A 13,376-nucleotide genomic window follows, 5' to 3' on the forward strand; every position below is an offset into this window, starting at 1 on the left:
TCTTCATGTAGATGTGAATTTCCGTATGGCCAGTTTTCCTTGAAGCTAAAATTTTGCATTTCTTATACAGCATACCTATTGATGATGAATTCTCTCAGCGTTTGTCCTAAACATCATTATGTTACTTTCATGTTTAAAGGATATTTTTGCTGGATGTAGAATTTTACATTGACACTTTCTAGTTCGTCTCATCATTTCAGATATGTCGTTCCCTTGTTCACTGGCTTGCATTGCTATTGTTGAGATGTTATTGCCCTCTGAACAGTTTTAAGATTTTCTCTTTGACATTGTTTTTTTATCAGTTCTTCATGACGTGCCTTGGTGTGTTTTTCTTTGTATTTACCCTGCTTGGCGTTCAATGAATTTCTCAGATATTTGGGTTCATATTTTTCAACTATTATTTCTTCAGATGTATCTTTTTCTGCCTCAGTCTCTACCCTTTCTGCTTTTCTTACCCCATTTGCATGATTGTTAAGATATTTAATGTTATCCTACAGGTTACTGAAGTATTGTTCATTTTTAAGCCTTTTTACCCTGTCTGAGCTTTGGCTTGAAGGGTTTGTATGGACCTGTATTTAAGTATACTAATGTTTTCTTCTCAGTTTTCTAATTTGCTGTTAAGCCCATCCAGTAAATGTTTTATTTTCAGGTAAAATTTTTAGTTCAGAAATTTCCATTTTGCTCTCTTTTGTTGTTTCTTTTCTCCATTAAGGTTTCATATTTGTTTCATCAGTATCTATATGTTCTTGTTCAAATATGGAACAAATTTATAATCTCTGTTTTAAGGTCCTGATCTGCTCATTTCATCATCTGTCATTTTTCTGTCTATTTCTATTGACCGACTTTTCTCTGGTTATGAGTCACATTTTACTGCTTCCCCAAATATCTAATATTTAAAAAAATTTTGTACTGGACATTATGGATTCTATTTTGTTGAGTTTCTTTCATGTTTTCATGAAAGTTTCATGAAAAGTAAAGTCTCATGGTCTTCCTTAATGGAGTGTTGAGTTTCATTCAACCGAGGAGTTAATTTATTTGTGGGTCAGATTGATCTTTTTTCATGCTTGTTACCAGCCTTTGTTCAGATGTGTCCACAGTAGGATTAGAATTAGAATCCTTATTTAGGATTAAATTATTCTACTCCCTTTCTGAGATCTCTACTGAATGCCTAGGTTTGTTCAAGTTCTCTCAACCTTGTCCAGTCTGAAATCAGACTACTTACAGCCCTGTGCAGCCTCTGACTGTGGTTCACTTCAGATCTCCCCTCACCTGGTCTAGTGGAGTCTTGGTCTGCAAATACACAACTTAGTATTCATTCAGCGTCTGAACTGCAGAGACTCATTGGTGACCCTATGTACATTTCCAGAGCCCCTTCTCTGCACAGCTGCCCCCTGCCTGGTACTCTGTCCTATAAATGCCAGGTTCCTCAGGAGCTTGGATTCTGCTCTGTCTCCATCTCAGTGATGCTGCTGTGCCTGTTTGGAATAGTCTTCCATGTGCCATGATCTGGAAAGTGAACCAGGCAGAAAGCCAGGAAGCTGGCAGGGCTCACCTCATTTGTTTATCTTCTCTCATGGATCAGGGTCCAATATTCTCTGTTGTCCAATCCCTTAAAAGGGGAATTGTATACATTTTGTCAGTTTTGTAATTTTTTTTGTGGTGGGAGAGCTATTCTGTCATGACTGAAAGCAGAAATAAGCCATATAAACATGATGAAATGAATGATATATCAGTGATGATTTACAAAATGATCTTTATTAGCATACTCCTCATAAAATAAATTATTTTATTGTCAGCATTTAAATTCCTTATTTGAAAAGTGATGCACATGTTTTGATATACTGTATATTGGATAATTTGTTGAATATTTTTCCATTATTTACTCCCATTAGTAACCAAACTTACTCAAAAAAATATATCGCCTCTTAGCACTAAGCATTATGCCATATTTTCTGTAATGTATTTATGTACAGCCATAATTATTTTACATAGTGCTATAAATTAGGACTCTTTTTGTTCTATGTTAGTGTTATTTTTCTAATAAATGTTTTTTGCATTCTTACTATTTGCCAGTCACTTATTTTATTTTACCAAAAGAAGTTTCACTTCATTTAGCGACTCAAATTATTTTCCTAGAAATGTGTTTATCTAGAGTCATCGGTTGTCTACCTCTTAAGTGTTAGTAAATGTATTGCCTGATTTACTATATATCTTAGTTCTCAGGAGTCCAAGGGCTTAATGCAATATTAGGCCTCATCTTGAGAACTACACTAGCATTCTTTGAACTCTGAACTTTCTAAAGTAAAATATATTGTAGAGTTGTGTATAATGGCTTTTTGTTTCATTTATGGTCTACTAAAAGATAAACCCTTACACGAGGAAATAATAGATTGTTACATATCTTTTCCTAGTGACTTTTAGTTGAAGAATTCATGGTAAATTGATCAACCCTCAGCCAATTAGACTTTGACATGTACTAATAAGACCTAATCGAGGAATTATGAAGACATTTGCTCAGGAGAAAATGAGCACATAATTACACCATAAGGAGGCTAGAGTATCAATGTTACCCAGCTTTAAGAATATTAGTTGAAGTCCCAGTGGCATCTAAAGGACACTTCATAATGTATCTGTGAAATATGGTACTACCAAGGCAATTAAAAGATGCAGAATGATCCATTGTTAATTGTAGAAGTTCAACATTAAATACCTATTTCACCCTCTTGTCTCTACCTTATTCAGGTGCTGGGGGATGGTCTCCATCAGACAGTGACCATTATCAATGGCTTCAGGTTGACTTTGGCCATCGAAAGCAGATCAGTGCCATAGCAACCCAAGGAAGATACAGCAGCTCAGACTGGGTGACCCAATACCGCATGCTCTACAGCGACACAGGGAGAAATTGGAAACCCTACCATCAAGATGGGAATATCTGGGTGAGTCATTGTCAGAAAGGCAAAGACATAGAATTGAGTTGCAGATATTTGAAAATGGTAGACTCCCGTGTGTCCTAGGGCTGGGGAGCAGCTAGCCGGCTCCTCCCAGCCCTGGTGCAGCCCGGGGAAAGGCTTGGGAGTAGCCTGATTGGAGGTTCATCTTGCTATTTTTGTTTCTTTGTGTTTATGTCCTCGGGTACTTGATGAGAGAGAAAAGAAATGCGAGCAAAGCAAAAGAAGGTGGGAAAATGAATCCAATCCCCAATATGCCCTACCCTGCCCCACCCCGTGCCTTTCCTTAGTGGTGGAAAACCCTTATATTGTAAAGTCAATGTGTCCCCTCCCCCAACCTCTGGTGTATTTCACAGAAAACAAAACCACCCGATAAAACTGTGTTGAAACCTGAACAAAAAAAGAAAAGTATCTGGTAAATAATGTAATGATGATAGAACATTAGAGTTCTTTAAGCACAATATTTCAAGTAACTATATTTTTGTCTGTAGGACAGATCTGCAGTGGTACACATTGTATGCAAATTCTGAACTGTGAATTAAGCAAATAGAATGAAAAAGAAATTCTCCTGACTTAGGTTTCCATTTCTTATATCTGCTCACACTTATTTGCCTCAGACTGTTTCTGTTGAAGATATTTAATTAAATCTTTAAAGGACGACAGGTAAGAAGGTCTATTGCCAACAGTGCTTAGAGGAGCTAATGGACACAGGGCAGGGGGACTGTGGACTCTGACACGGTTCACTTCCTGCTGGAAGCCAGCCCCAGTCCGGTTTTCTGTTTTGTTTCAATGAGGGACTGTTTGGATGAAGCACCTATGAAGGTAGCTTCTTAGCTACCTATGAAGAGAAAAATAAGGTAGAAAAATAGTTTTCTTTTAAAGAGAAAGCAAATGAAAGACCAGCCACAGCTCTGGAACACATCAGGCACCACGATTAGCATCCCCTCCCCAGTGTTAAACGTTTTAAAATATTACTAGTCCTCACTCTGAGGTGTGTGCATTTGCCAGTATTATCTATTAAAACCGCTGAGAAGCTATTCATTCATTCATTCATTCATTCTTGTTGATTGAAGAAAGTTTCCTTAGGCTGCAGTTTCTATTCAAGGTTTAGGGCAGCAGGTCTCAATCTGGGCTCTCCACTGAGTCACCTGAGAAGAATTTAAAGTATATGGATACCAGGCACACCCAGACCTATTATATCAGAATCATGTAAGTAGAATTTATATTAATGACACTGATATTTTTCGAAACAGAGATCTTCAATTTGAGTAAACTGTTGAACTTATGAAGAAATAATTTAGAGGAGTGGGAGCAGTGATTTGTGGTAAGAAAAGAACATTCTGATATTATAGTAGTAGTTTAAACCCCTATTACAGATCTATAGGCACTTTATCCTTTTATTAGGAGAGAAAAATATAAAGTTTAATCCACTTACTCTTAAAATTATTTTAATTAAATTGGAAAGTTGTGTATATTCACTCAAATATTCACACCATATAAATAAATTATTCTAAAATACTAAATGTTGAGGGATCTATTTTAGTTTAATTATTTTAAAAGGCAACCATAACCAAAATCAAGTAAAACCATCAATACTAAACAAAAAGGAGGAATGGGAGGAAATTCTTTTCAATTTATGTATTAGACAGAATGCTGGAGATTTTCAACCTGACCAGGGCCCACTCCTAGAGAATTTATATCTTAAAAATCCTCAAGCAATTTTTGTGAGTATGCAGAGTTTAGTGCTCCAGGCTTGGGTAGGTGGTCGTTTCCACAGCAGTATCCAGTGATCGTAACTGTCATGTGAGATAAGTTTATAATATCCTGATAATCGAAAGTACGTATGAGAGAGTAGTCCTTCAGAAGTAACTTCTATTAAACCATGATTGTATGGCAAGAACATTTGTATATTGGGATGTGTAAATTGTAGGAAGCAAGTAGAGGAGAAAATTTCTCTTTATGGAAAGTCTTCATCTCACAATTAAGATAATTTAAAGTCTCAGGCATAATCTATAGAAAAGTGGTTTTCAACCCTGGATACACAGTGGAACCTGGAAAGCTTTAAGACATGGATGTCTGGGCCCTACCTCCAGAGATTTGGAATTAGGTGGTCTAGGCATTGAGATTTTAAAGCTCCCCACGTCATTCTAATGTGCGGTCGACATTGAGAACCATATTCTAGATTGGTTTTCAGCCTGTAGGTAAGGTGGGGATAGAGGAGATCAACTGTGAAAAACAATGGTAGAAGAGAAAAATTAGAAAGGAACTTCCTTAAAGTTGAGCAGAGAGAGAGAGACTGACCAAATGACTAACCAAACAACAGACCAAACAACTAACTGGGTGTAGATGAGTGGGGCTCAGATCACAAACTCTTCCAGGAGAGCATTCATTATTTTCTAACTCTCTGTGGGTGCTAACTGAAAATGCAATTACTTGAGTGGCTGCAGCCAGACTCCAGACTATCTTTCAGATTTCTGTTTCTGTAAAGTCTTCATCCCACAGTTGAGAGAATGTCAAATCCTCTCCTATCATAATGCACTAAGGTAGCTTATAAAGATGGCTGTTCTAAAGATCACTGCTAAAATGCAGTGGTACTAGAGCTTTAGTTATCAGACACTTAGAAGTAAGGGAGGGTCCCATTCTGACTAAATACAGAGAGGTAAGTGAAAAGAACTAAGGAGGGTGACTTGGACTCTTCTGGTCTACATAAAATGCCAGTGGTTGAGTCAGGGAGACAAGGTCATTCAGCGAAAGTATCACAAGTTGTGGAAGTAGGCTACATCGACATACTGGACTCAGCCCTTTCTGATGGTGATAAGGGGTATATTGCTATTGTTTTTTGCCTTTCTGGTGTTCATTTTGTCGCTTCCTTTAAAATCATGTATTTCTCATTAAAAATGAGTACATGGTGAGCAATGAATGATTATTTCTAGATGAAAATATAGTGTCCTAATTATAAAATTTTAAAAATCAAAACAAATTTGAGACACAAACACTGTAAAATTTACTTAAGTGCCAATGAGCCTGCAACATAATTTACTTTACTTTAATGATCTGTGATAGAAATATTTTAACCCTCACTAATCTAAAAAATAGTCCAGCACTTTGATATATTCTAAAAGAGATAAAATTTGTTGTTTCCTAAAAGTTCTTCAGTACTTTTGAACTTATGTCTTAACATGCACTAAGTGATTAAAATTTAGCACTTACAAATCTCAACCAAAAATATACTGGGCTTAAATTTATTAAAAATGGTAATCAAATATCAAACTTTCTTTTACTCCAACTGTTTAATGTAATGTATATTGTACTTAAAAGAGTGAGAGAGTGGCATGGACATACATACACTACCAAATGTAAAATAGATAGCTAGTGGGAAGCAGCCACATAGCACAGGGAGATCAGCTGGGTGCTCTGTGACCACCTAGAGGGGTGGGATAGGGAGGGTGGGAGGGAGATGCAAGAGGGAGGGGATATGGGGATGTATACATATAGCTGATTCACTTTGTTATACAGCAGAAACTAACACACCATTGTAAAGCAATTATACTCCAATAAAGATGTTAGAAAAAATAAAATAAAATAAAATGAAGGCTAGTTTAAAAAAAAGATTTCTCACATAGATAAGATTGGATAGCTTTTTGATGGATAACACCTTATACAAGGTAAAGTTTCAGAGAGTTAAAACATTTCAAAGTTGATGAAGTTTTAAGGTTGCTTTTCCTATTTTTTCCTAAAATGATTGATTACCTGAGAAGAATGCAAAATAATGTAAGTTCAATCACTGAAATACTGTTTTTAACAAATATCAATGGTTATTCTTTCTATGATTGTAGAAATGGACAACCATGACCGATTTTATTATAATATTTTTATTATATGTCCATATGGAGATTCTGAATTATTTTATGACCATTGGATGATATGTTAAAATAAGTGAGGAATAGGTCATGTAGATAAGAAATTACGACAGCCTCACAAGATTTTAAAGTCATGAGTCTCATTGTGGATGAGAATGGTTCTTGAAAAGACCTCTGAAGAATACTTTAGCTGAATATTTAATACTCAAATACGTGAGTTGCTACATGTGCTAAGCCAGTCAAGCTTCTTATTCCTCTTTGATAATACCAAGCATAATAGACTCCTTTACACTTTATCCTCAATGCCATTTCCTTCTATGTAGCATTTCCTTTCCAATATAAAAGGAAAATATGTGCAGGTTGGTAAAATTGCCAAAACTTAATTTGCATTTACATATTCCACAAACTCTAATTTGCATACTTTTCAAGGTATTTTCAGATTTCCTATGTATAATCTGTTAGAGAGAAAGGAAGTATTCTTTTTTTTTTTTTTTTTGCGTTACGCGGGCCTCTCACTGCTGTGGCCCCTCCCGCTGCAGAGCACAGGCTCCTGATGCGCAGGCTCAGCGGCCATGGCTCACGGGCCCAGCCGCTCCGCGGCACGCGGGATCCTCCCGGACCGGGGCACGAACCCGCGTCCCCCGCATCGGCAGGCGGACTCCCAACCACTGCGCCACCAGGGAAGCCCGAAGTATTCTTATATAAGCATTTCTTATCAAAAGTCCATTGAACATTAATTCAATAAGAATTGCAGCACGTTTTTCTAAGTGGCTGCATTTAGTTTTGCTTAGGTAATTCAGTTACTGGTTTTGAATGTAGATATTTGGAGCCAAAATAGGAAATTGGAGTATTAATAGTGAATGCCTTCCTTACACATTATTATTGTTTTTTAGGATAGTAACATACTACAAATTTACCTGCAATGTAAACACAGTTTTTCTTTCTCTTTTTAAAATTGTCTTTAAATAGTGAGAATATGCCTATATATTCCTAATTCTTTTTTTTAAGCTGTTTTAATCCCTTTCATTAATAGTGTCAGAGTGGGATCAGTCATCACTGAATATATTGAAAGGAAAGTCCCACAGAACAGGAATGTTTTATTATATTTAAATTACATAGTTAGATCCTTATCAAAAATATAGAAATATATAATTTTGTATTCTCTAAGCAATATTAAGTAGAGTATTAATTTACTAGATCTGTTAAAAAAAACTCAGATCTCTTTGTTGCTTACATGCTCTCCCCAAATACACACACACACACACACACACACACACACACACACATATACACGCACATAAAACTTAATTGTTTCTAACAAATTTGAAACATTTAAAAAATCTGGAAAGCAAATAGTAGTTAACAGATTAATTTAGTAAATTCTTTGATCTTATGAATATCAAGTCAATAGTGGGAACACATATTCTCTACTTTTTTTTAACCAAAGAGCCCATCGACCAATATTTGCATAATAAACGTTCCCAAAACATCCTTCTAGGTTAGCCTACCACTAGGTACTTGGAAAGAGAAAGCCAAGATTATGGATTCAAAAGGTCTGAATTCAAGTATCTGGGCTCCTTTATTTGGTTTATAAAATCGCAGAAGTCCCTTGTGCCTCAAATTCCTAAACTGAGAAACGGGAATGATGCCTTTTGGGAGATTTAAGTGAGATTATGTAAGAAATTTTGCAAACAGTAAGGATTTAGAAATGTGTGTCATCAATTGCCAATCTTAGAAGCATTTTATAAAACTAGTGTAGTATTTGTATTCAGTGACTAGAGTCTGTTATAATGTCCAGATTTGTTAGTCTCCCTCTGTCCTTTCCAGGTCCAGTTGACCTCTGTTTACCCTTATTCATGATTTACAATACCTGAAAATATTGTAGAGGAAGGAAACATGACAAAGTAGGAAGTGGAATGTGGACAAATCTCTAGCATATTTTCCGATGCACAGATGGAGTGGCCATTGCTGGTGCAGTGCAGGCTAGGCTCGTGAGGCATGGCTGGTAGACCTCGCTCTATGCCAAGTGCATTGCAGTGCTTGAAACAAATTGTTACCATAATGATGGCCATGTGTCCAGTGAGCCATGTAAAGGGACAGTGTTTAAAAATGAATGGATTATTCTGTCCTATCTTTTCAACCATTTGTTGTAGTGGTTGCACTAATGTTTCAAATCACTTAAAAAATCTGTTCCAGTTATAGATGTAAAACATAACTGTTTCACAGTTCAATAGTGTACTTAAATTCTTTCCAAAAAATCTAGAATTTTTCCTGCATATGACCCTGAGGAAGACAACTATCCCTGTCACTTGCTTATATATCTTCCATCAGATAATAACAGCCTCTTCTTCACTTAGGACAATAAAGGAATTTTTTCACCAATAGATAGGAATTTCCCTTGCTTGTTTATGTACACAGGTGCATTGTTGCTGTAAACAGACACTTGGGGAAATGGACCAGGCAGGCATATTCAGAATAATTTTATAGACAGTTTATTGAGAAATAAATAGATAAAATTAAAATTGTCTGCATTAAACCCTTTCTGAAATGACCCTTGATATAAATAGTGTAAAAAATCTTCAGGAATTGTATGGAAGAAAATAATTTCCAAGGTGAACTTAGAATAGGCTTCTTATTTCTGTGAAATAGATTTTTCTATTTACACCTCTCTTAGGATAGGTAGTGTTTTTAAAGTCTCATGAGTTTTAATAAGTTGAGTGGATGGTCCAGATCCTTTTGCATATACTGTGATGCTTCTACTAGTGAATTTTGATCACCTTTCTAAATACACATTTGTATTGTGAGATTCTCATTTTAAGAGGTCGTGAGATTTTTGTCTTGTGTCAATTTGTGAGTCACTCACTATTCTACACGTATACACGTATATAGAACCATTCTAACCAACATGGTTATGTGTTTAGTTTTTTTCCAAAAATTTGGAAGATAAAAATTTATTAATAATAATAAATTAATAATTGATTAATAATTAATAATATTTATTAATAATAATACAAAAATTAATTAATAATTAATTGTTGGCATACATAGTTAGGAAAAGGAAAATGATATAATCTTATAAGATTTCTTACAGACAGTGGAATAACAGTATATAATCCTTCATTCTGTCTAGTGTGTTTTCCATCTATGAGATAAAAGAGGATATATGTAATCATTGTTGTAATTTTTTTAAGTATATTTGATTGCTGGGAGAGCTCTCTGGAAGGGAGAGTGTTCTCATTAAGCATAAGGATATTCTCAGGTGTTTTATTTTACTCTGGACTCAAATAATGGAGATGCTAATATTTTTCTTATCAGATCAAGCTTGGATTTCAGTGACATGAAGCTAAATGACTCCAAGCGAATGCAAATTTATATAACATATTGATAGATAGGTACCTACAAATATATTGAATAAATATTTTAAATAAATAAATATCAGTTCCCTCATTTAAAGTGCATGTCTCTACTCTGCTCAAGTGATAACTTAGTGGAATTTAGAGGAACACTAGGAGGCCTATAGGGGGGATTTAGAGCACAGTAAACCATGCTGCTCGTGTGGCTGCAGCCCCTGAGAGGCAGTGAAAATAACAGCCCAATGGTACATTCTGGAATCAGACCACGCAGGCCAGTCGTCATAACTAGGCTACATAGATCTGTGTAACTTTGGGCTCTTTCCTTAACCATTCTATGCCTAAATTTCCTCATCTATAAAATAATAATAATAACTAATTCACCTTCCTCAATAGTACTTATCTCAATACAGGTTACTGGTATAAATTGATAATTCATAATGAAGAGTTTAGAACAATAATAGAACAATCATGAAGGGAATTTAGAACAATAATGAAGAATTTAGAACAATAATGAAGAGTTTAGAACAATGACTTACTCATTTTAACCACTTAATTGTTATTTGACTTTATAAATTTGTGCCTTCCAGATATATTACCATAGTATTTTATACTGGATTTATTCTTGAAAATTCAAAAGAGCCTGTTACTTTCACTTTACAATAGCTTTTCTCTATTAATGCATTGGGAAGTGCATTATATTACATCTGTGCATCTCAGCCTGAAATGACTAATAACTCATTTGCAAGTATAATTGAGGATGCAGACTGAATTTATGTCATTTGAATTGTGATCTTATTAATTGTCACATGGAGTGCTATGCATCACAGTACAAATTGCATCTGGACAGGTCTTTCACATACTTTTTTATTAAACTTCAGTGAAAATATGACCATGATGCTTCCCTTAAATTAATGAATTCACTTTTATTAACTTTGGAAATCAAGGAAAATAACCTATTTTTGACTACAGTCCTCCTTCCTATCTTCTTAGGCTAGTTGAAAAGAATAAGATAAGCAGACTCCAAAACAGACTTCTAAGTGTTCGCTGAAACAGATTCTGCTGGTTAGCCATGGAGGTAGAGAAGCTGCAGATAGAGTGCGAGGCCTCTCGGAAGCCAGATGCTCAAAGATGTCTCTACAGCAGCAGCAGGAGCATCAACTGGGAACTTGTTAGAAATGCAGAATCTCAGGGACCCACCACAGACCTTTCAAATCAGAATCTACAGCTTAAAAGCATTCACATTAAGAACATGGGATTAACATATACACACTACCATACATAAAACATATAATCAACAAGGATTTACTGTATAGCACAAAAACTATATTCAATATCTTGCAATAGCTAATGATGGAAAAGAATTGAAAAAACGAATTGCATGTATATATATGTGTATATATACATATATACATATATATGAAAAACCACATCACTTTACTATACACCTGAAACTAACACAGTATTGTAAACCGACTATACTTCAACTTAAAAAATATACACAAGTGATGTGTATACACGTTAAAGATAGAGTGTGTTGTTTTCAATATTTGAAGAACTCTTGTGAGAAAAAGGACTTAAAATTGGCTCCTGTGTTTCCAGACCAGAAGGCAGATTTGGAAGAATTAAAATTTGCAGTGCAAATTGCAGACAGATCATGAAAAGAGAATCAGCTTTGATAGGCGTTTACTGAGGGCCTACAATTTACTGAAGGTTGGAGATAAACACAATTACTGCCTTCTAGGGGCAAAAAAATCTAATGGTAATGCTAAATACTTAAATTTATAATTATATTGTATGACTATATGTGTCCTAATGGATAGAGGATGCACAGGTTGAACAGACACAAAAAATGCTTCATTCAGAGTGCTCGAGGGTCATGGTCAGTCGAGGCTTCTTGAGGAACTGAGTGTCCTTAGTTACGTAGGCAAGAAATTGGGGATGCAGAGAAAAGTGGGAATGTTCCTAAGTCCAAACTCACACTGCTCGCCACACAACAGGCCAGTGAATCGAGAGAGAGATGAGGTATTGGGGCAAGGAATAGCAACTTTATTTGGAAAGTCAGCAGAGGGAGAAGATGAGGGGCTAGACTAGTCTCCCAAAGAGCCATTGTGCGGGAATTCAGGCTGCTTTTATGCTAAAAGCAGACGGGGCTGCTTTTATGCTAAAAGCATAAAAGGGGGCTGCTTTTATGCTAAAAGCAGAGGGGGCGTGGCTGGTTGTTGCAGACTTCTTGGTCCCTGAATCCTTTGTTCTTGCAGCTGTCCATGTAGGCCAGGGTGCAATGTACCTATAAATCTCCAACAAGACAAATGTTATTCTCTGATTTGCAACTTTTTATCTCTCTATGAGTGAAAAGTGTTATATCTTTAAAGGTCAAGCCTTGGAGGCAGAGCCTTGACAATGGACTCTCATGTATATTTCAGGCTGTAGGCAACATTCTATTACAAAGGTGCAGAGCCAGCCTGACTAAGCACAGGCAACAGAGCACAAAGGTTAGCGCTAAAGGAATAGATCCAATATGGAGTCAGGTTTGTCCTTCTATGTTACAGAAAGTCATTACTAGCAGATGAATCTTCTACTGAAATAGGAAGGAATGAATAGTGAGACTCTATACATAATCATGTCTCTTTCCCGATTTTCAGATAATGTACAAATTGATAAAAAGCTGACTTTTCTTTAGAATTCTGAAATCATGTCCTTTAAATCAGTAATGTTTAAGTTACATAATGTGAACTCTCCACCTTTGGAAGAATGTTGGAGTTGATGCAGTCCTCTAGGGCACATCTCACTAATATTCTTAGTACTGAGTTCACTGCCAAGCACAAAATAGATGTTTAAGAGTGTAGAATTAAATTGAAGTACTTCATTCTGAAGATAAATGGGCCGAAGCTGAAAGATGTGATGTTACTTACATCTGAGCCACAAATCCAGGTATACTGACCCCAGTACTCAATATGAAGCCACATAACCTTTCTTTGGTTTAGCAAGAAGTACCATTACTATAATGACCACTTGCTTATTTTGACTAAATGAAAACAATCTGATGGCATATACAATATAGAACAAGAGAGTGTGGGCTCTGGAGCTGGACTTGAAATATCAGAACCCTTTCTAACACTTTGTAACAGTGAACATTTAACCATATTAATCAACCTTTTATGGACCTTAGTCGCTTTAGTTGTAAAAGGGATACAATAGTATCTACCTTATGGGGT

General features: G+C 35.9%; 1 protein-coding gene across 3 annotated transcripts in view; it reads left to right on the top strand.

Moving 5' to 3' along the window:
* Positions 1–13,376, top strand: part of CNTNAP2 (contactin associated protein 2) — a 2,029,937-nt gene that overhangs the window by 669,241 nt on the left and 1,347,320 nt on the right. For all 3 annotated transcript variants that reach the window (XM_067747291.1, XM_067747290.1, XM_067747289.1), the window contains one exon: positions 2,743–2,936. In XM_067747291.1, the coding sequence (XP_067603392.1) occupies positions 2,743–2,936 (194 nt within the window). The remainder of the gene's footprint in view (positions 1–2,742; positions 2,937–13,376) is intronic.

The sequence above is a fragment of the Pseudorca crassidens genome, chromosome 8 (assembly GCF_039906515.1).
Source record: "Pseudorca crassidens isolate mPseCra1 chromosome 8, mPseCra1.hap1, whole genome shotgun sequence".
Lineage (NCBI taxonomy): Eukaryota > Metazoa > Chordata > Mammalia > Artiodactyla > Delphinidae > Pseudorca > Pseudorca crassidens.